Below are 22,249 nucleotides of genomic sequence, written 5' to 3'. Positions count from 1 at the left end.
AAAAAGATACGTAAAGACATCACCTCCGATTGGGAAAGGAAACCTCACTGCTCTCCGGCCTCGCCAACGCCCTCCCACAGCGCCGAACCTGCTTATATACCAGCTCCTTGGACAGATACTCGTGCGTCGCATCGGCGACCGTGTCAATCTCCTCGATCGCATCGAGCTCAATCTCCGCAAGCCCATTCGGCACATCAAACCGGAACATCCGGCCGTCGTCATCGAGCTCGCTATGTTCCTGGATGAACTTGTTCGTTTCGACCTCGGGATCGGCAATCCCAGCATCAGCGGTCTTCCCGAACCCCAGCACCGCACTGACCCCGCTTGTCTTCCGAGCTGCCGGTCGCTTGATTGTACGCACGCCCGTGCCAATAGAGACAAGGCACCGGAGTTGTGACTCCAGGGTTGTAAGCCGCCAGACGTTCTTAGCTTCGATCCACACTTCGCGGACGGGGTTGTTTGCTTGGGCGGAGGCGTCGGTGAAGCGGCGTTGCGAGGAGGGGCCCAGGGTGACGGGCTCGAAGAGGGCGGCGTTGGAGAAGGTCGCGAGGCCGGCTTCCCAGATCTTTGTGGTCTTGTAGAGCTCGTTCGGGCAGTACTTGCTGGGGTAGGAGGAGAGGGGGACGATTTTTCCGGTTGACGCGTCGGACACGCAGACGAAGCTGTTCGCACACTCAACATCAATTTTCGCTTCGTTTTATCGAAAACAATAAGAGAAAGAGAACATACACGCGACAACTCAAATCAACATCCTGCAGGAGGATATCGCGATCCTCGTGCCCCAGTTCGCGGAGGATACCCTTCAGCGCGGCCGCCAGTTTCTTGCCATCGTACTTCGCCCTGCGTCTCTTTATCGATATGTGGCTCATCTCGGTCAAGGAGAGGCGCTTCCTGCGAGCGAAAATGTGCCTGCATAGTCGTGGGTAGCCAACAATGCACTGATCAATATCCATCTTCAGTCGACCGAGCATGATCGCAAGCAGCCTATACTGCACGTTAGTCGCGACCGCCGCAGGTCGTAAAAGCGTTGACGCACCCACCGGACCCAGTGCCTCCAATCATATCGAAAAAGTCGCACGGTTTCGGCGGATGCTCGCGGTCGATGGCCTCCATGATGCTCTTGAGGATGAAGAGAGTTGACATGCCGCGCACGCCGCCGCCATCAAGGGAGAGGATGTTGAGTTCGCGCTCTGCCATTGTCTAGGGTCTTAAGAGCGAATTTGCGATCTTGGGGTCATCGCATCGGTGACGGAACTATATAGGAGCGCATCGGAGCTAGAGGGGTGAGGTGGACGAAGATGAGGCTTTGGGGAGCTAAAGCCGTGCATTGCGGTGTGTGACGATGCGCTACACAGCCACGTCGACATCCCCATTCGTGCCTACCCAACCTGCATTAGAACGGCATTCCATCGCTGATTGGTTGGCATGTTCGTGTTAATCGGCCCTTAATAGCGTGAGCCAGAAATAAATTGATTTTATGATCGCTGGCGCAGGATGCATTGCGTGTCCTATGACCGCGATAAGAATGCAGGAGCCTAACCGCCCAAGCATTATAGTGACTCTGCTTGTCTTGCTCCTGCATTCACAGCCTCAAATCCGATGCGGCGATAACTCTGGGCGCTGGTTCTGGTTGGGTTGGCCAGTCTCCGATCGTTGTAGTTCGGCATGGTCGCTCCCCTATGGTATCACCTCCATCGTGCTGCCCATGTCGCGATCCAACTCGCTCGGCCAAGGTATTGATCGCGGTTGGGCTCGGCTCAGGTACGGGCAGCAACTCTGGTCCTAACTCTGGGTTGGACCCTGAGATGGGCTGCTGGGGATCAGGTTGAGGCCCGGGCTCAGGGCCGCTCTCCACAGCGGCAGCACCCCCATCCCCACCAGCTCCCACAGCAAAAACCTCCGCCAGAGCCCTCATCAAGCCCTCCACGTCCCTCTCCCCGTCAGGAGCTTGAACATCGCCACCCAGGATCCCCGCCGCCGTAACCTTGCGTCCATAGAACCGTTTATTCGCCCAACGCCTCTCAACCAGAACCCCAGACTCCAGCGAGACGCCCCCAAAGAGCCCCTTCGTCTTCGCAAAGCTCATCATTTTCCCTCCCCCATTCGTACTCAATCCGCCCGCGATCTCCGCATTCCGACCGAGCGGTCCAAACGCAATACTGAAGTTCCCAGAGACGGTAAGCGATCCGAGCTTGGAGAACGTTTGTATGGATTCGGCGTCATTTAGGATGAAGACGAAGTCGGTCAGCTCGAAGCCTGCTTGGCCGCCGAAGCCCAGGCCGAATGTGCTGATTGCGGACGGGGGTGACCAGCCAGTGCCGGTGCCGGAGTCTTGATTGTCAGGAAGGCGCGCGATGAGGATGCCCGATCCGAAGCGGAGGGAGCCGAGGAGGCCGGCTTTCGTGACGGTGAGGATTGCGAGTCCCTTGGATGGAAAAGCGCGTTAGTTGGAAACGACGAGCGGCTTGGGTGGATTTGACGGGGACAGACCTTCGCGTTTCTCAACGCGCGCTCTGGGAGTTCGCGCCCGGGACTCCCGCGCCACGAGCCATTGATGAAGGAGTCGAGGATTTGCGCCGCTTTTTTGCATTCGCCTGGTCGGGTTGCTGATCAGCTCGATGTAGTCGGCCAGGAGGTGGTAGCACTTACTGCCCAGCGATGCGGGCAGCGGGTTGTGCATGCCTTTTGGCATCGTCACGGTTCTATCTTAGATTCAAGGAGGAATGTGAGCGGTAAGGCATGGTATGGTGGGTGGAGGGTCAACAACTCGGTGTTGAGAATTGGGGAGAGAAAAGGGGCGAGGCTCAAACGAAGAATCGGGACCAGTCTTAGCGCCGTTTGGGTGGTTTTTGCACAACAAGCCAATTGATTGTAAGGTCTGCCTTGTACATGACTGAACGATAAATGATTAATTCAGCAGCCTATGCCTACTCCGTATGCAACAATAACGCCAATGCCCCAATCTGTGTACTCAAACAAACGCCAAATGATAGACCGAAAAATGCTACATCCCAAAAGTCCAGCCTCCGTTTAGGCGCAGACGCTGTCGCTCTGCAACATCCTTCCTGATCTCCTCCTGTGTCAGTCCATCCGGTCCTGCCCAGTTCGCACTGCTGGTTCGTTCACGGAACTTCTTGATCCTCTTATCCGCCTTGAATGTCTCCTCCAGCGAGAAGGGCGCTATTGGACCGAAGATGGAGTCGACCTCCATGCCCTCCTGATCTCGGAGGAGCGTTTCGAGGTGCTTCGGCTGCGCCCAAGTGGGCACGGGAAGCATCTCAGCCTCGGAGTCCTCGTCCTCACTGTCAGTCGCAATTTCAGGAAGGTGAATCTTCTCGCCGTCAGGGTATTTGGGAGATGGCTTCGCTGCCTTGCTAGAGCTGGGACCAGGAGTACGGTGCGATTGGGACGGACCAGCATTGGAAGGTTCCGCGAAGGGGATCTTGCCGCTAGCGTATTTGGACATGTCCATCGGGTGTCCTGGCCTTTGCGGCTGGCCAGTCTTGAAAATTGAGGAGCCCGGCTGGGACGCGCCAGTTCCGTACATGGACGGCTTCTTAGCAGGTTCCTAGAAGAGTCAATACGGACATTTGAGAAAACAATACGAAAGTTGCCTACCTTGCGAATGTTAGACTGTCGGATCGGCGGCGCCATTGCGGGTCGCATCGAGGCACGGTTCTGTTCGTCATCAGTCCTCCTCCGCTTGGTCTCGCCAGACAGCTGCATCGCCCCAGGCTTAGCAGCTGCGGAGCGAGTGTTCTCCTCCTCCATTCCTCTCTTCGGCGGCTTGGCCGGGTTCGGAGCAGGCGGGTTGATTGTGCGCCCAAGTACCGATCCTAGACGGGACGCAGGGCGGGGAGGCTGTGACGCCTGGGGTGCAATCTTCTCAGCATGGGTAGAAGCCTAAATCCGTTAGTAAACATCAAGTGTTACGACAAAGACAACTTACCATCTCAGGCTGCTGGCTGCCTTGCCTCTCAAGTCTTCGTGCGTTTTCCAACCTCCGCTTCTCAATCGCCTGCATCTGAGCGGCCTTTTTGGGATCTTCAATCTGTCGCTCACGGCGCTCAGCTTCAGCCCGACTCTGCTGAGCTGCCCGCTTCCGCTCCATTTCGCGTCGCTGCTCCTCCTTACGCCTCGCTTCACGCTCCTCTTGCTCTCGCTTCCTTTCACTCGCCAACTGGGCTTTACGTTGCGTCTGGCTAGAGGCAGAGCTCTTAAAGCTGCTGTTCGACGCAGCCGTGTGTAGTGACTGGTTGCTGGCCTTCTTCTTCAAGGACGGCACTTTTGAAGCGGACGGAGGAGGCACAGGAATGCTTGACTCAGCGCTCGACGCCATTGAGGAAGCCAGAGGCATATGGCGTGAGAGAGCACTGCCGACGCGGATCGATACGGGTTGAGGTCTTGGCCTCTGTTGGGACTCACGGGTCGTTTTTGTCGGCCGGCGGTCGTTTGGTTTGGCTGCTTGCGGTCCTGAAGGTTGGGGCGCGGCTTTGGGCGCAGCTTCAATAGCCGGTTCATGCTCCCGCGATGTCTTGTGCTGCGGCACCCTCAGAGGGCTGGAGGGGATATTCGGAGCTCGCACTTCCGATTCTGTGCGTGACCTTTCCCTTGTGGCCTTCTGCTGTGAGATCCGTAGCTTCTCCTGTTGTCGTGCCTTTTCGGCCAGCTCCTCCTCCCGCTTGCGCTCTTCAAGTTCCTGCTGTCTGCGCTTCTCCTCACGTTCCGTGGAGCTTCGAGTCCGACGGCCTTCTTGGCGTGGAGGGCTAAAGACGGACAATGGGCGCTGGCTGGTTCGAGCAATATCGGTATTCGCTCGCTGGAGTTGGGTCCTGGGCTCATCTGGTGAGGAAGCCTCGATTTGAGCAGCTGCCGAGACACCAGCAGCGCTTGTGAAGAGACCTTTGGCGGATCTCATGATCGACTGAAGCCTAGACTTGGAGGCACTCAGAGGGCCGTCCTGGCGAGGGGATCCAATCGGCGTTGTTGTCATTTTGGCGTCGATATTTACTGAGGCGCTCTTCGTATGACCGTACCGCTGGGGCGAAAACACCGGGGTGGCAGATTTGCCACGAGCGATCTCCGAGGTTTGTCTGGAGTGGATCTTGGCCAATTCCTGAGTAGCTCTGGTCTTGATGGGAGAAGGTTCCTCAGCGGCGTCGCTTGTCGCAGGGTCGGACGATTTGGGTTTACTGGCGGTCGCTCGAGCTGAAAGGAGCGTCTGGAACGGAGAGCTCATCGGCTTGATCCAGTCGTCCTCGGCGTTCGGTGATTGGGGGGGTGTGGTCTCGCGTGGCTTAGAGCTGGAGGATGCCTGTTTCGCCTCGGGTTGCACTGCAGGTAGCTCAGGGTACGATACTGCTGCCGACGACAAACCTGGAACAGCTGGGATGGACTTGGTCGGTCGCGATGGCTGCATCTTGCCAAGCATGCTGATCTTCTCATGCAGCCTTTGGGTTGATGACTTGTTGTGAAGTTTGCTCGCATTTGCATCCGCATGAGATTCCTCATTCGCTGTTTCTTTGGGCTCGTCGACATCCATCTTCTCGGTTTGGGTCATTCGGTGACCGGTCTGGCGGCCAAGGTAGTTAGATCCCGCAGTCGGCTTGATAGAATCAAGATGGCTGGTCCTAGAAAGCCTTGAGCTTCCCAGTGGCTTGGGTGCAAGAGGCTCCCTTGCAGGAAGGGACGCAAAGCTCAGGCTGCTCTTGCGAATCGGGGGCCGTTCTGGAGAATCCTTCTCCGACGGCGACCCGATGTCGTCCAGATCGTCAATCGCCATTTCATCTTTCTCGGGTTCATAGTCTTGTTTGGGCTTTTCATCTTTTTCGGGAAGGTTGGGTTCTTTAGGAGAAGAAGGTTGAGCAATGGCGGCTTTGGCCGGTGACGACTCTTCGTTTTGCGCGGGGGCATTAGTGTTCTCTGGCGCTGCCTCAACTTCGTGGTCGGCGGCAGGTTCGTCCTCCATAACAACATCTGCTTCTGGCTCAGCCTCCTTGGTTGGTTCGGCGACCGGCGTCTGTTCTTCGCGAGTTTGACTCGGTGAGACGACGTTCACGGGCTCGACGGTCTCACCACGGTGGCGGACTTCTTCGCGGGCTGAGTGGAACGAGGCATCTGTCGTGCGGCGGTCAATAGATGAACGGCGGGGTTCGGGCACTGCAATGGGCTCAAGGTCGAATGATTGTGTGGATTGAGACTCAGGTGCCACCTGAGTAAGAACCACTTCATCATCATCATCCTCCTCTGCCATTCCATGGTATCCAGAGTCTGTGTTGTACTGCGAGAAGGAATTGATGTTTTGCGTCAAATCGGGGTATTCAGGCTGCGACGGGGTTGGCGATTTCTTCTTTGATTGAGCCGACGGCGTCGGCGCCGTGGGAGTGGCAGCTAACGGAGTTGCGGCTGCTGGAGTAGGGACAGCAGGGGATGCGACCGGCGGAGTTGGTGCCGAGGGGGCAGTCATAGCTTTCGTGGGGGAGCGCTGAACGGCGGGACTAGCGGAGTACGTGGGATCGACTCGGTTCTTTTGGACGGAGGAGAAGATCTCGCTCAGAGGCTATCGCGGTCAATCAGAGCCACGAAAACAAAAGGGGGGTTAACAAACCACCCGGTTTTCCGTCGGATCACGTTTTCGCAAGGTCCGAGGGGTCTTGCCTCGTAATTTTCCTGGCGTCTTGAACACATCTGCAAAGTTGCTGTGGGGTGTTAGTGAGGAGAGGATGAGCCGCCAACGGTCGCAACTACGCACAGTTGGTTGTTTGAGAAGACCTCGGCCATGTGCTCGTTCAGCCATTCCATCTCATAACGAACAGGAAACTCGATTTCCTCCATCTCCTGATCTACCAGTTGCGAGCAGTTTTCCTTTTCGGTGGAAATCCAGGCTGCAGAGCCCACCGGCTTCTGCGCCCTCGCGCCCGGTGCAGCCATGACGATGTAAACAAAAGGCAACCGGGGCTGCGGTCGAGTGGAACGGCGTGACTGTCGGAAGATATTTATCTCAGGGTAAGGAATTCCATTTATTAAGTCTGTGATTGGGAATAATTCATCGGAGTTCGGCGCTGGAGCGGTGGTTGGCGGTGGTTGACTCTGAGACAGAGGTTGTCGCTGCTGCGGGCGACGAGCATTCAAAACATCGGCAACGCGTCCCACCACCAGCGCACGTGATTTCTATCGTCACCGAGGTTTCAGGCAGAGATTTCAGGCAGAAACACAGTCCAGGCCATCATCAACCTCGACGCCAGCGTACAACGTTGGCGCTTGGAGAATTACCCCGCGCCTGTATGCGAAAGTTGCAACGAATCGGACATGGCAAACCCTGAGCTTAGAAGCTCTCTGGTGACAGGATACGAATCGAAGGCCGCAGTGAAGGCTCAGTTGAAGATATTGGTGCTCGTAAAATATATAAACGGGACTAAAGGAGAAAAGACTAAATACTTTCGCGCGCAGCGCTTATCGAATCCCAAAATCTATACACATCTATGATTTAGTATGCTACGCTACGGTATAATCAAGGTGTATAGCTTGAATGTCACCATGGAGGCTTGAAATGCTTCTTCTCTCGCACTTGGCATCCCGCATCCCCCCGAGGTCTCGCACTCAAGAACTCGCACGGGATAGGCGCAAATACAGGTGATAAGATAGACTACTCTACTCCGTACAACATAGATTCCATATCACAGTAAAATGCTGCTCATCAGTGCTCTGAATGCTGCGTCTCCTAGAAGCTCTAACAGCGTTGATGAGGTCAATGTGCTATCACATGCCGATTGGTTGGTCTAGGCCACTGACGTGGGAATCAAGTCACAGCGTCGGCCTCCAAAAAAAGAAGGACATCGTCCCATTAACAGAACGCGGTTCGGCTCACCTCGCCCCAACTGCCAAGATTCACCTCGCTCCGCCTGGCGCTTACTAATTGCTTAGTTAACTAAGGTAAACTTAACTTAACTTTTACTTTAAGATTATAAACACTAATACCATTATTTTTAGCTTAACCCCTAATTACTGCCATAATGTCTTGTGTAACCAAGCATGTGTGTATAGTAATTTAAAAACCTATTTAAATTTAATTTATTAATTTTTAGGAGGTGTATAAAGCCTACTTAAAGCATAAAGCTAAATAAAATTTATTAAACTTTAAGACTTTGGTGTGTTATAGCCCAAACTAATTTTTAACTAATTTTTTATAAGCAATTTATATTAATATTAGTTTTTTTTTTATTTAAACTGGCCAGGGCATTATTATTTACATGCTTAAGTATTACTACCGCGTTTTTAAGTACTATTTAGTAAGTTTTTATTTTTATTTTTAATAAACTAGTTTATAACTAGTTTTTTATAGTTTATTGGCAGCCGTAATGCCCTTTATAAGCATTTTTAGTTTATTTACATTAATATTAAGGATTATAATATTAAGAAAGAGTTTAAAGAAGCCCCTAATAATGCTAAAATAAATAAAGTTATTAGTATAAAACTAGTTTTAAACTAGTTTTTAATATTTAATTAATTAACCTTTTATGTTACTTAGTATAAAGCCTAGAAAAAAAAAGTAAAGCTTAAGAAAGTGTTTTAAAAGATTAAAATACCCTTAAAGGGTTATAATAATAAGGTAAGAACTAGTTCTTAACTAGTTATCTTGGACTAACATACTATAAATTAACTTAAGTAAAATTAAATACCATGCTAAAAAAAAGGGATATACCTTGCCCTGTAAGTTTTATAAGGTTACTAAAGTTAAAAAGTATAAGTATTAACCTTAATTATAACTTATTAACTAGTTTTAAACTAATTCTCTCTAGCCTGTCCTAATAAAAATTGCATGTATAATAAAAATATATATAATATTTAGTTTTTATTTAATATTAAGGCCTACTAAAAGCGCCTTTTCCAAGCTAAGATGCTTGCTAAAAGTTTTGCTAAAAAAAAAGAGAATAAAAAGAAAGAGGCTAAAAAGGATAAGGTTAAGGAAGGTAATAAAAATAAGAACTAGTTAAAAACTAGTTTAAAGATAATTCTTTAATAACAAGCATCTTAATTTAGTAATTAGTAATTTAGCAGTTAGCTTAGTATAAATTTAAAGCTATTAACTATAATATATTCTTAAGAGTAGTTTAGAAGTACTTTAAATTAAAACTAACATATATATATATTTATGTACACTAATAACAAAACTAGTTTAGAACTAGTTCCGTCCAATGCCAATATATATATTTTACATATTTTATATATTTTATATATTTTATATATTTTATATATTTTATATATTTTATATATTTTATATATTTTATATATTTTATATATTTTATTTATCTTTTTTATTTTATTTATCTTTTTTCTTTTATTTATTTTATTTATTTTATTTATTTTATTTATNATTTTATTTATTATTTATTTTATTTATTATTTATTTAATACTCTAGTTTAGTACATTAACCTTAGATTTTTATTTATTTTTATTTATTTTTATTTATTTTTATTTATTTTTATTTATTTTTATTTATTTTTATTTATTTTTATTTATTTTTATTTATTTTTATTCATTCTTATTCATTTTTATTTATTTACAATATATATAGTATATTTTATTACACTTTTTATTTTTATATAGTATTTTAATACCTAAATCTACTATTTTATTTTATTTCTTTTATTATACCTATAAAATTACAGGTAGGAAAATACTTATATAAAATACCTAATTAAATATTAGTTAATTTATATTTCAACCCTTAAGTTTAGTATTAATTTTTATTTATTAATATTTTTATAATATTTTATTTAATACTTAGTTATTATACTAAAAACCTTTAAAATATAATCTTTTAATTATAAATTATTATATATTTTTTATACTTTATATTAAGAAAATAGTATTTAAATATCTCTAAAATCTATTTTAAATTTAATAATATTTTATCTTAAAAATAATAAAGTACTTAAGAAATATTTAAAAATAATATTATTATATAAATTTAATATAGTAATAAAAATTATATATTTAGTATTACTTTAGTAAGTTATAAATAGTTTTTTTAAAATAAAATTTATAATATTAATAATAGTTTTTTTAAAATAAAATTTATAATATTAATAATATTTTTTTTAATTTATTTTCAGGAAATATTTAATAAAGCTTATAATATAATATTAATTATTAATAATATTTTTTACAGGCTTATTATTTATATAACATTATATTATAATATATATTATATATAATTATAAAATAAAAAATACTTTAAAATAAAAATAAAAATCAAAGTAAAAATAAAGATTTTATTAAAAATTAAATAAAAATTTAATAAAAATTTAATAAAAATTTAATAAAAATTTAATAAAAATTTAATATAAATAAAGCCTAGCTAGTGTCTTTAACTAATAAAATTATAAAAATATAAAAAAAATATTTTTAATTTTCCTAGCGCTAATTTAAACACCTGGCCTTTAGGTTATTAAACTATAATATTAACCACTAGCTTATAATGCCAACTTGATATTACAAGCCTGTTTTTAGGAAGATATATCACTATTTTAAATAAAAAAAATATATAAAGTTAAAAACAAAACCCTAGTACTATAGGAGACAACTAGTTAGTAACTAATTTTATAAGGCTAACTAGTAACTAGTTATATTTTTTTAAGAACTAGTTTAGACCTAGCTATTATCTTTATTTTAGATTATTAAGCTTTTAAGCCTTTGCCTTAGTAGCTTGCCTTTAAAGCTTTATATATTATTTTTTTATATTTAAGCTCCGCTATTCGGCATTATGGTTTTATAATTATAGGTTATTAGTTACCGTTCGCTGGAGACCTAGAGTTCTAAAACTAGTTAGGAACTAGTTCCTTATATTATATAGTAGTAGCTTATTATAAGCAGGTTTTTTATAACTAGCTTAGCTAATGTTGGCTATTATATAATTAGCATAAAATAAATTAGTTATAAATTATTTCCTATTACCTTAAAGTACGGGATCTAAACTATTAGCTAGCAGGAGTTTAAGATTAGGACTATTAGCTATTAAGTATAAAGCTTTAAGGTGGTATAAATTTTAATAAGCTAGATTTAAAAAAAATTATATTATTATTATAAATAACTTTTTAAGCAAAAAGCGCCTCCCAAGCAGCTACTTGCTTTTACTTTATAAAAAAAGTAAGTAAACTAGTTTTAAACTAGTTTGGGAGTGCTAAAAACTTACTTTTTTTTTTAAAAGCTAGTATAAAAATAAGCCTTTATATTAATAAGTTAATAAAAATAAAAGATATTATAGGCCTGTTATTCTTAATACTAGTTAATATCTTGTTAGTCTAGAATTTAGGAACTATAGTAATATTATTAGTAGTTAAATTTAAGAACTAGTTAGGAACTAGTTTTAAAAAAACTAGTTAGGAACTAGTTCCTTACCTTAAAATTATACCTAGTAAAGAGTTATAAATACCTATCTAGTATAACTTATAATATATTTATTTTATTATATTTATACTTTTTTAAGCCTTATTTTAAAATACACGGGGAATTTTTAAATAAGCTAGCAAGAGCCTAGCTATAATAATAACATGGCCCTTATGCTTAGCCTAGTTTTAAATTATAGGTATTTTATTTTTTATTTTTATCCGCAAAAAATTAGTTCTAAACTAGTTATAATATTAAAAAAATACTTGCTAATTAAAAGCCTTATTATTATATTATAAACCGGGCGCGTCTTAGCTGTAAAAAAACTTTTTATTTAAAACCTAAATAAATAAAAGTAATAATTTTTTTCTTTTTTATTTATACTAGTTAAATCCCTTTTAAATCTTGGAACTAGTTTAAAAATAGTTTTATAAAAATAAATATAATAAATTATTATAATATTTAAAAGCTGCTAGCACCATTCCTAACCCTCTAGGTCTTATAATTAAAAATAGCAACTAAGCCCTAAAATAAAGTAAGAACTAGTTTTAAAAATAAAATAACTAGTTTATAATACATACCCTTAAGTTATTTTGCATATATATTTATTATAATAACTTTTAAACTAGTCTTATGCAAGTAATTAAATAAAAAGCTTAGTTTTTTATATATATTAGCCACAAGCTTAAAAACCTACTTAAAAAGCTTTTAATAAGTTTCCGGTGCCTGTGTATTTATAAAAACATAATAAAAGGTAAAAATTAAAATGTTAGAACTAGTTCTAAACTAGTTAATTAACTTACCTTTGCTATGTTTTTCCAGGAATATTACAAGAATAACTTTATTAAATTTACCCTTTACCTGCTTAAATAACATGTTAATTTTAAAGGATTTAGTAGCTTTAAAAAGCTTAATTTATATATTAAATATATAAATTATTATAAGCTAACCTAGGTCTATATATACCCCATGAATATATTTTTATAATTTTATAGTTAGGAACTAGTTTAGAACTAGTTATAAAGTAGTTTTTTTACCTAAAATTCCTTATTTTATTTATACTTAAACAGCACCCTATTAAAGTCCTATTTTAAAAAATATAATAAAGCTTGTTACTTAGTAATTATTACTATAAGCCTATCCTGCTTTATAAAGCTTATATAAATACTTAAAAAAGTCTAATAATTATACTTTTTATAAAAAGCCTTTAAAGCAGGACTTTATAAAAATATACCTAAAACTAGTTAGTAACTAGTTAGCTTATTTAGGGAACTAGTTACTTACTTGCTATTATATTTAGTTATTTTATATACTTAATTAAAGCAAGTAGCTTAGCTATAATAAGTTATAAAGCCTTTGTTAGGGGTGGTGGCGGATAATTATAATAGCCCCTTAATATAAAAAAAATATAAGGTGTTTTTACTATATTAAGAGGGATAAAGGCATTAAAAATAATATTATAATTTTTTTTTATAAGCTGGCTATAGCCCTGGGAATAGTATTTACCTAAAAAAAAGTTAAAAACTAGTTTCTTAAGGGATAAAACTAGTTTAAAAGAAGTTTTACTTATTATAGTTGCGTTTTATACTTGTTTAATTATTTATACTTTAGTAAGTGGCAAACTCTAAGGTAGTATGGTTTTAAAAAAGGCTTTTAAAAAAAATAGTATTAAAATTAGCCTGCTTATAGGCTAAATTTTTAAAAAAATATACGCTATAAGCAAAAGGTTTATATTATTTATATATAATATAGTACTAGTATTAGCCACTTATATTTTAAAACTAGTTAATAATTAATTTTATCTCTAGCCTTTTATTATAAACTAACCGGGTTCTTAAACCTTTTAAATACTAGTTTATATAATTTAGTATGCTTTTTACAAGCTACTTTATTCCTAAAGCGGCGTATTACTGCATAATAATACCTAAAATTAATTAATTATAAAAAACCTATAGGGAACTAGTCTATAACTAGTTTACAACTAGTTTACTTACTTATAGGTTTTTAAATAATTTGGTAATATTTTTTAATTCTTAATTTTAGATTTTTACTTAGCTATTTTTTTAAATATTTCCGCTGTGCTGTTAAAATAATTAAGCTAAAAAGTATTATTAAAATATTTATAAACTTTAACCCCTATACATGTTTTATATAGCTTTATAACTATATAATTAAAAAGTATATAGTAAACTTTTTAATTTTTAGTATTCCCTTTTTAAGTCCTAGAGTATTAAATCTAAACTAGTTAGTAACTAGTTCTTTTTAAACTAGTTATAAATTAATTATATTACTAAGTTAATTATTATTTATACTTTTTTTGGCTTATAGCTAGGGAGCTTTATAATATATATATATTTATTATTTAATATTATTAAATACTTTAGTAAGTACTTTAAATATTTAACTTCCTGCGCGGAAATTAGTGTAGGCCTTATATATATTAATAATATAGGTATAGGCACTGGTAAGTTATTTTATTTTAGTTAATAACTAATTTATTAATACTAGGAACTAGTTTCTACCAAGTTAGCTATATTTAATATAGTAGTATAATACTAATATATTATATAATTTTTATTTTTATAAAAAAGCTTTTTTACTTTGCTATTTAATAGGGTAGGCTCTTGTGGCCTTAAATTAATAAGTATATTAATATAAATAGTTTACTTAGGTTTAAAGTTATTATTTATCTTAATAAACTAGTTGTAAACTAGTTTAATAAAGATATTATAGGCAGGATAAAAGTAAGGTGGTGTATTAAAGTTTTAAAGCGTTAAAAAAAAAAAAGTTTACGGTAAGCTTTACCCCGCGTTACTAAGCATCTTACAAAGTCACGGGTTCTCTGCGCCAAAGCAAGGTGAATCTCGGCAGTTGGACCAAGGTGAGCCGAACCGTAGTCACTCCCATTAAACTACGGAACGAGGCGATCGCAAGAGATAGATTGATCTTGATTTCCAGCTTCCAGCAGATTCTCAGCAGGCTGCCTCATTGCTTATTCGATTGTGTTCTCATTCGGTGGAACCTGCAGGCTCCGAGCCCAAGGAAGCACAGCACACGACCTCTCGCTTGTCAATTGCATCACTCCGGGCTCTCTCCTCTTCTCTCCTATCTTTTCTTCTTTCCCTGTCCTCGCCCACTTCCCCTCCTCGCTGCATCTCCATTCTTGCTCTTTTCATCGCTGCTATCTCTCTCTCGCCGCTATCTTCTAACGATCTGCTGTTCGATCGTTCATCTCCCTCCACTGCCCTTATCAACCGGAAAAAAAACCTTTGTTTAGATTGGAGCTCCCGCACAGACCCAAACATGGCCGACAACGGTGAAGTCAGGTACCCCGACACAGGTGCCGGTAAGGTGAGTAACATCCTCAGCTCTCAACCAAGGTCGCCCCTTCAAGTCATTGAAGCTGATGTTCTTTTCTGCTCCTAGTAATACCACGGTCCCTACGGATTCCGAGTGCTCTCGCCAAAGGTCACACAAACTGATTGCTTTCGTTTTTAGACATCAAGGAGTCGATCACGAACGGTATTCAACACACATAATGGTTCTAGTAGAGGAATACTGACGCGCTGCTAGGCCCGGTCGCTGAAACCATCAGATCCGAAGCCTCCCGCACTGGTCAAGAAATTCGCGACCTGAAGAGTGCGAAGGTGATTCCTTCGACCACCACGGCCACCGGCCAGCCCCTGACCTGTGCGTGATACAATCAGAATTCAGACCGGCGGAATGGCAACACTGACCGCGAACAGACTACCACTCTCTGCTGTACAGTCTTCTCAGCGTGAGTAATCAGTCCTTAACTGCATCCTCGAGAATCTACTGACCGAGTCTTGCGTATGCCAGTGGGAACAACCTCGTGCCACCGCCGCTTCCTTCGCCAGTGTCGTTGCTTTCATCTTCGCCGCCCGTTACCTCCCTCTTCTGCGCTGGTTCTTCAAGTTCCTCTACTTCGTTCTTGGCAGTAAGCTTGCACCTGGGCTAATAACAATGTGACAACGCTGACGGGGAATAGTTACCGCCGCTGCCGAGATCGGCGGCAGACTCGTCCTGTCTCAGGGCCTCACCAGCTCATTCCGTCCCCGCAAATACTACACTCTCCCCAGGGAAACCATTGAGGCTGTTTTGGAGGACTTCCAGCAGCTTGTGGACTTCCTCTTTATTGAGTTCCAGCGCGTTCTCTTTGCCGAGAATGCCGTCCACACTTCCGCTGTAAGTTCCGTGCTATAGCTTACCCCGACGCAACAACTCGGAGTCTAACCGGGTACTTTCTAGGCCGCTGCTGCCGCGTTCTCCGCCTACTGGTTGATCAAGATCCTTCCCTTCTGGGGTCTGTCCCTTTTGGCCGTCACCATTGCCTACTTTGGACCCTTCATTTACATCAACAACCGTGAGGTGATTGATGCTCAGATTGAGCACGCCCGCCAGATGGTCGGCTCCCAGGCCAATCAACTGAAGGATCTCGCGGAGGAGCGCACTTACCACGCTACGGGTGTCGTAAAGCAGTACGTTGGAGACTACAGCAACAAGGCCCAGGAGTACATTGGCCGTCGCTCCGCTTCCCCGGAGGTTGCCAAAGCCCCCGCCACTGGGCCGGTGGTCAAGAGGGAGCCCGAGCCCGAGGCTGTTGTCAAGACCTCGGATTTTCCCGAAGCCCCCAAAGATGAGCCGGTGGTGCAATCTATCGAGGAGACTCAGCCCGAGAAGCAGCCTCTGCTGGCCGTTTAATGAGTTTCCACTACTCCTGCAGTCCTCAATCTCGCCCGGTTTCACGATTAGCCGGCTGTAACGAAGGACCGAATCCGGCTGCTTGGCTTTAAAGTCCAGGGAACTCGAGACTTAGTCTTGTGCACCGGAGCAGCCGTAAAACTGCTTTCTTGACGTGCAAAGGGCCTCGGATGGCTTGACCTGTACGATGACGAGATGGTACGAATTTTGAAAGTCTCTTTTAGCCCCTTTCCTTCGTCTTCTGTCGAATGTTTCATCTTCTATTTCCATTTCGACGTGTTTTCCTGTTTCTCTGTTTCTCTCTGTTACTCATTACCTTTCGCAGTTTGCTTTATAGTATAGAGTTATTTAATTCTCGGATGTTGAGCACTTTGCCCCTAGCATACGGAACATTCGCACGGTGTGTAGCAGGGAGTCGACGGCTTGCCCAAAGACCTTGATCCCTGGCCATGGTCTCGAGGACCGAATTGTCCTACGTAGAGGACGTTGCCTCGCTGCGAGTAAGGGCCGTTTCACCGCTGGATTACACAACCGTCGGCGATGACCCACCTCTATCTTGTGCGATGGCTCTAGGTTCAAGCAATGAGGGAGCAAATGATCGAGCACAGGATCCGAGCGCTGGATCGTCGGCCGAATCTGCTTACCCCAGATCGAACCCAGTGGCACATGTGTTCCCGGGATGTTTTATGATACCGTTCCTGTTGAAACAGGGGTTTCCCGGCTGGAAAGTGACCGCGCGATGTCAACGGTCCTGCAATATAGCGACATTGTTTGGCGTGTTTGCAGGCAGGTTGTTGTTCCTGCCAGACATGGCAGACAATCTCTATCTTGCAGACGCGACACCTCAGAGACGTCATCTCCTTGCGTTGAGTGGAGCTGTCTCCCATCGCCCGCACTCCATACTGACCAGCCTTGCGCCCGATTCTGCAAGACTGCAACAGCTGCAACGCCTCTCCACCATGGAGGGTACGGGGCAACTGCGCAATCGATTATTGCAACTCGATGTTTTGCCCTCACGAAAGCTTCGCAAGCCACCGACGTGATGCTGTCCTGTTTCCCTACTTCTAGATCCTTCATCGTGTCTCAAGTGATTTGTCACTTGGTTTGTGGTAGCCGACTATTCACGGTTGGTGTCTCGCGCCCCCTTTACGGCCGCACTTCTCTTTCGGTTCCCTCTTCTCCTTTCTGTTCCCCATTTGAGTTTGTGGGTACCTGGTGCGAGCTCTGCACGAGGCCATCAGCTAGCTCTGTAAGGCATTGTGGAGGCCATGTTGATCCCTCAGGGTAAGCTGCATGGCCAAACGTGTCAGAGAGCCACTGAGGGCACAGGCACTTCAGAACTGAAAGCGCATCAACCTATGAAAGCGGGCTGCTTCTGTATCCCAGGCTCCACTACCCAGGCTACGCTGCAGAGAAGCCTGCGTGGAAGTTTCCCTTTGACTCCATCACCCATTTGAGTCGTCCTATTCTAGACCCACTGTATCTTCATCGACACCGGCTCCAGTAACGGCCGGGCTTGGTCCATGGCGGGCCATCGGAGTTGAGCAACATCCTGACGCGGGTGTGACGCTTGCGCGAGCGAGGCTTGAGCCTACCTATCCTTACGCCGATGTCGCCTGACGATTACAAGGGGAGCTCATGATAGATTCTATGCTCTTTCGGAGGTACAGTCGATGTAACGAACTGTTGGCTGCGTGGCTGAGCGCGTGAACTCCCAACTTGTCTCCTCAAAATCACTCCCAAGCACTGGAACGGTCGACCTCAGCCAGCAACTGAAACCCTGCCAGAGACATGGCGCCTCGTCTCTTCCGGATTTGCCTTTCGATATTTGCCCGGCCAGAGATCCACCCACCCCAAGCCACGCCGCTGTCATACGAAATGCCCATGGCATTTCCCTGCCCTCAGAACTGATCGAGGCGGGCCTGTTGGTTGGTAGCAACCGTAGCTTTTTGTGGTACAAGAAGAAGGCGGCATGCAGCTTTCCGCGGTCTCAGGCCTCTCCCATACCTTTCTCGCTCAACAGCGCCATCAAGGTCCGTTTGCTAATTGGCCGACAGTCCGTGAGGGCTAATCTTCCGGTTGCTCCAGCGGCTCCTCCCAGCTGATGGTCGAGTTCGTTGACAGCACAGGACCATGACCATCGATGCTGATCCCGTCTTCAGGCAATACCTCTCTGTATTCCATGACTCGGAAACGTAACGAACCATGGACATCTATGACAGATGGCGGGTGATGTGCTGCAATACACACGCCTTTTGTCCTATTATTAGCTTTTTCGAAATACGGTTCCTAATTGCGGCCGAACAGCTCACGCCCGCAGACCGCTATCTCCGTTCTGTTTGTAAAGAAGTGAGCATCTGGTTCAGAAGGCTGTGAGCCCGATTTCAGTCTACGGCCAAGTCTGCAGGGCCTCCACATGGTTGCAGGAGTCCCTGGAACGTGATCTACCATGTCATTTCTCGCGAAGCCTGCGTCAGCCTAGTCTTGGGTAGCTGCAGACAGGGAGTGAAACAGCTGAAGCCTCGACAAGTTGCATGCCATGAGCGGCATTTCCGGCTTTCAAGCTAGTGGGAAAGCAGACGTATCTCTGGGGATAGGTTCGTCTAGTGCGGCCGTTGAGTGGGTGCTAAATGGAGAACGTTGCAAAACATGGTACCCAGGTACCCCCTTGGGACCACCTACTATACTCAAACTGGGGTTGAAGTAGGGCAGATCGCCCAGATCCTTTGACCCGTTCCTGACGTGTGCCTCGTGATGCTTTCCTGGGTCTAAGAACCGGTGAGGTTGGTTTCATGCCGAATGCTTCCCTCCATCCAAGACATCCGTCCATTCTGGGTGTCTAGGTTGGGTATTTGACTCAGAGCCTGGGTTCACCGCTGCCTCTCGAAGAGAAGAAATCCACGGCCTGCACATTCATATCCCACTTGGTCAAACAGAGAGGAGGGGAAGCCATCTGGACAGCTACTGATCAGATGCCGTCACTCATCCACTCGTGGAAAGCGTTGCACTCAGCAAACCCGTCGACAATAGGAAGATTGCCTCTCATCTTTGATGTCTCTGCCCTTGCCTCGTCATTCTTTCTCCGTCTCTCGCCAGTTCCATGGTCGCCCAGCAATCTATCGGCTTCAAACACACTCGTGCATTGCCACCAATCCTTCATAGCCGTCTCCTGTCGGCCTCATTCATTGTAACCCACCCTCTTTTGAGACCTCATTAGACCTTCTAGAATCCTTTATCCCCTGTGTCTCAAATCAGACAAGGGCGGTCAAACCGATCAGAGTTTCTGGACCAGCAAGCCAGATAAGACAGGCTTCCGTCTTGACTCCCGACCATTGCGGCCCTCCTCTGGTGCTCTATCATTCGCAGACGCCAACCTCACCGACAGAACCGAAAGACGCCTCCATCTGAGACGGCAGAGAAGCCCTCGTGTATAAGATGGCGTCCATAGAATCTCTTCTCAATCCTCTCCCCAGCCTACCAGTGGCACATCGCTTCCCTCCTCTTCCCACTCCTTCGCCGACGATTTCCACGAGCACCGCCATGCTACGTTCTCCTCGCCAGAAGAAGCCAAAGATGGCCAAAGACGCCCCGATCTTCCAGCGAGGGAAGCCCAGAGGCGAAGTGCGCTACCCTCCTCACGAAGACCCAAGCGGACGATTCGCCCGTTACCATCGTGACTTTCGCATCCACCCGTGCGGGAACATTGCCGACTATCCAAGACACATTCCGTATAACAGCGACAAGAAATCGTTCCAGGATCGGACTGGGCGGGAGAGCTTTGAGGGTAGGCTTACGAGCAAGGTTCTGGGATGCTTCTCGAACGCTGGCTAACTTTCTCCCAGTCTTCCAGTATACTTTTCAGATGCCGGGAGAGGAGAAACAGTGGACGGTGATGTGGGATTACAACATTGGCCTGGTCCGAACGACACATCTGTTCAAATGCAACGACTACTCCAAGGTAACCCCAATCCCTTCATCAGCTGAAGACGCCGTTTGCTGATCAGATCAGACAACCCCAGCGAAGATGCTCAACCAGAACCCAGGACTTCGTGACATCTGCCACAGCATCACAGGAGGCGCCCTCGCGGCACAGGGTAAGAAGCCCACCCCACGCTGTCAACAGTCCTAACTCATCTTCTCCTCATAGGGTACTGGATGCCCTACGAAGCCGCCAAAGCCGTATCAGCAACCTTTTGTTGGAAGATCCGATACGCACTCACCCCCCTCTTCGGCGCCGATTTCCCAGACCTCTGCACCCATCCCGAAGACCGAGCCCGCTTCGGCCGCATGATTATCGATCCCTCCATTGTCCAGATAGCAACCGAGAAAGCAAACTACTACCGCACACTCGAGCTCCGGGGCAACCCCCTCCGAGCCGACTACGTCCTGCGCCCTAGTTCCGCCCCCGGCATGGACAGAGACCTGGAAAGAGACAGGGCAGTCCTGGGCCGCCACATCCTCCCCAAAGCCCACCACCACCATCATCACCGCAGCAACACCTCCACGTCCACTGATACGTCTTTGATGGGATACGGCTCATCGCCCGAGATGGAATACTACAGCAGCGGCACAGAACCATACTGTCTTTCCCCTGTTAGTCCGATCCGGAACTCGTTTACGCCTGTGAACACGCCTCGCAGCACGGATATCTACCCTCCCACCTCCTCCGCGCACTTCCACCCCCCAGAGCACGATGTCATCGCGTCGCTTTCCTCATTGACTGCAAGAGCACGGATCCGGAGACTCCGGGCATCGGAGCGAGCAGGACCTGGCCCAAGACTGATCCCCAGCTCTGTCCCAACCAGCATGGCAATAATGCACGAAGACAGCACCAGCCTCACCCCATTAGCAGAAGGGAGCGACATCGACGCGGATGCCGAGACAGACCCCGACGTAGATGCCGAGCACGATCTTGACCTCGACTACGAAATCGGCTCGTCCGACGAATCCTCCATCTCGTCCACCGTCTCCTCAGGCACGAGCAGCAGCATGAGCTTGAACATCCCACAACCCGGCCCGGCCCACTTGTACCGGGGCGCCGATAATAACGGCTGCCAACCCTACCGCGACACAGACGAGGCGATGGCCGACTACCACGCGCCAAAGCGGATAGCAACAGCAGGAGCAGGGGACCGGAAGCGCGGTCGCGAGAAGAGAGTCCACCACCAACCGCATGGCGGTCTCGCCGTGGAGACTGAGTCCTCGCTTTCCGGTCGGGCGCAGAAGCACGCACCGACCTCATCGGACTCTAGACTCATGTGCGAGATGACCGCCGCCCATGCCCTGATCAGTCTCTTGCACAATGCCACGGGGAGCGATGCCGACTGCGAGCCTAGACGAGGGCCCGCCGTCAAGCATGAATGCGCTGGTGAGAAGAATCGTCTCCTTGGTACTGGTGCCGGTGCCACCCTCAGCACCAACGTGCGCTTCGGGTCTGGACAGAAGAGACGCCGCGCGTCTGCTTGAGCGACGAGTCTACATCTCATATCCTTTCCCACCTACTCAAGTTTACTTTGTCTTATTCTATCCATCACACCATCGCACACCTACCTCGACATCTCTAACCCATCCATTCATTTCTCCCTTCTTTTCCTTTCCTTGATTTACCGTATCCTGCCCATGCTTTCCTTTTTTTCCCTGTTCGATCGCACCTCCCCTCCCTACCCTCACGAGGAAACGAAACAACAATGCTATGCTATAGACTGCGTGGAGTTACATGGTTTAATCTCCTTCCTGTGGATTCTGGTTCGATTTGATTGCTGCCCTTTGCCATTTGTCTTGTCTTGCATTTGCCTTTCTTACTGGGGTGGGAGTTCGTGTTAGTAACTTAGTATTTGCCAATCTGTTTAATACGAATGGATGGCTGGTCTTGGTATCGCGATCGTCCGACGGTCTGCTTTTCATTTTTGCCCTACGTACCTTACAATGTAGTTGGTAGCCATCGTAGGCTGCAGCCAGGAAACGGCTTTCGTGCGACGTTGCACTTACTCCAAATCAGTTGGGCAGGAGGACTCGTCTGCCTGATGTCGTGGAACCTGCGAAGGCACGGAGCTACGTAGCGGAAGATAACCTTCAGCTCAAGGTTCAGAAGAGTCTCTAATGATAAAACAATAAATTCCCTAAACCTGAAATCCCTAA

General features: G+C 45.2%; 5 protein-coding genes across 5 annotated transcripts; 2 read left to right on the top strand and 3 right to left on the bottom strand.

Annotated features, from left to right (window-relative positions):
- Window positions 1-19: 19 nt before the first annotated feature.
- On the bottom strand, window positions 20-1,197 carry DSM5745_09452 (uncharacterized protein; the record flags this gene model as incomplete). The annotated part of the gene is made up of 3 exons (XM_026751468.1): window positions 20-662; window positions 730-984; window positions 1,037-1,197. The coding sequence occupies 3 exons, from the start codon at window positions 1,195-1,197 to the stop codon at window positions 20-22; spliced, it is 1,059 nt and encodes a 352-aa protein (XP_026599816.1).
- A 385-nt stretch (window positions 1,198-1,582) lies between these two features.
- On the bottom strand, window positions 1,583-2,692 carry DSM5745_09451 (uncharacterized protein; the record flags this gene model as incomplete). Its single annotated transcript, XM_026751467.1, has 3 exons — window positions 1,583-2,425; window positions 2,491-2,594; window positions 2,650-2,692. The coding sequence occupies 3 exons, from the start codon at window positions 2,690-2,692 to the stop codon at window positions 1,583-1,585; spliced, it is 990 nt and encodes a 329-aa protein (XP_026599815.1).
- Window positions 2,693-3,004: 312 nt separating this feature from the next.
- On the bottom strand, window positions 3,005-6,930 carry DSM5745_09450 (uncharacterized protein; the record flags this gene model as incomplete). Its single annotated transcript, XM_026751466.1, has 5 exons — window positions 3,005-3,568; window positions 3,619-3,903; window positions 3,950-6,559; window positions 6,608-6,698; window positions 6,752-6,930. 5 exons carry the CDS (start codon window positions 6,928-6,930, stop codon window positions 3,005-3,007), a joined length of 3,729 nt encoding a protein of 1,242 aa, XP_026599814.1.
- A 7,762-nt stretch (window positions 6,931-14,692) lies between these two features.
- On the top strand, window positions 14,693-16,111 carry DSM5745_09449 (uncharacterized protein; the record flags this gene model as incomplete). The annotated part of the gene is made up of 7 exons (XM_026751465.1): window positions 14,693-14,735; window positions 14,888-14,911; window positions 14,963-15,079; window positions 15,136-15,167; window positions 15,230-15,347; window positions 15,399-15,595; window positions 15,659-16,111. 7 exons carry the CDS (start codon window positions 14,693-14,695, stop codon window positions 16,109-16,111), a joined length of 984 nt encoding a protein of 327 aa, XP_026599813.1.
- Window positions 16,112-19,651: 3,540 nt separating this feature from the next.
- On the top strand, window positions 19,652-21,577 carry DSM5745_09448 (putative APSES transcription factor Xbp1; the record flags this gene model as incomplete). Its single annotated transcript, XM_026751464.1, has 4 exons — window positions 19,652-19,895; window positions 19,954-20,069; window positions 20,121-20,205; window positions 20,259-21,577. The coding sequence occupies 4 exons, from the start codon at window positions 19,652-19,654 to the stop codon at window positions 21,575-21,577; spliced, it is 1,764 nt and encodes a 587-aa protein (XP_026599812.1).
- Window positions 21,578-22,249: the final 672 nt, after the last annotated feature.

Source organism: Aspergillus mulundensis (genome assembly GCF_003369625.1).
Source record: "Aspergillus mulundensis strain DSM 5745 chromosome Unknown scaffold_12, whole genome shotgun sequence".
NCBI classification, from domain to species: Eukaryota; Fungi; Ascomycota; class Eurotiomycetes; order Eurotiales; family Aspergillaceae; genus Aspergillus; species Aspergillus mulundensis.
This window is presented reverse-complemented; position numbering and strand designations above follow the sequence as displayed.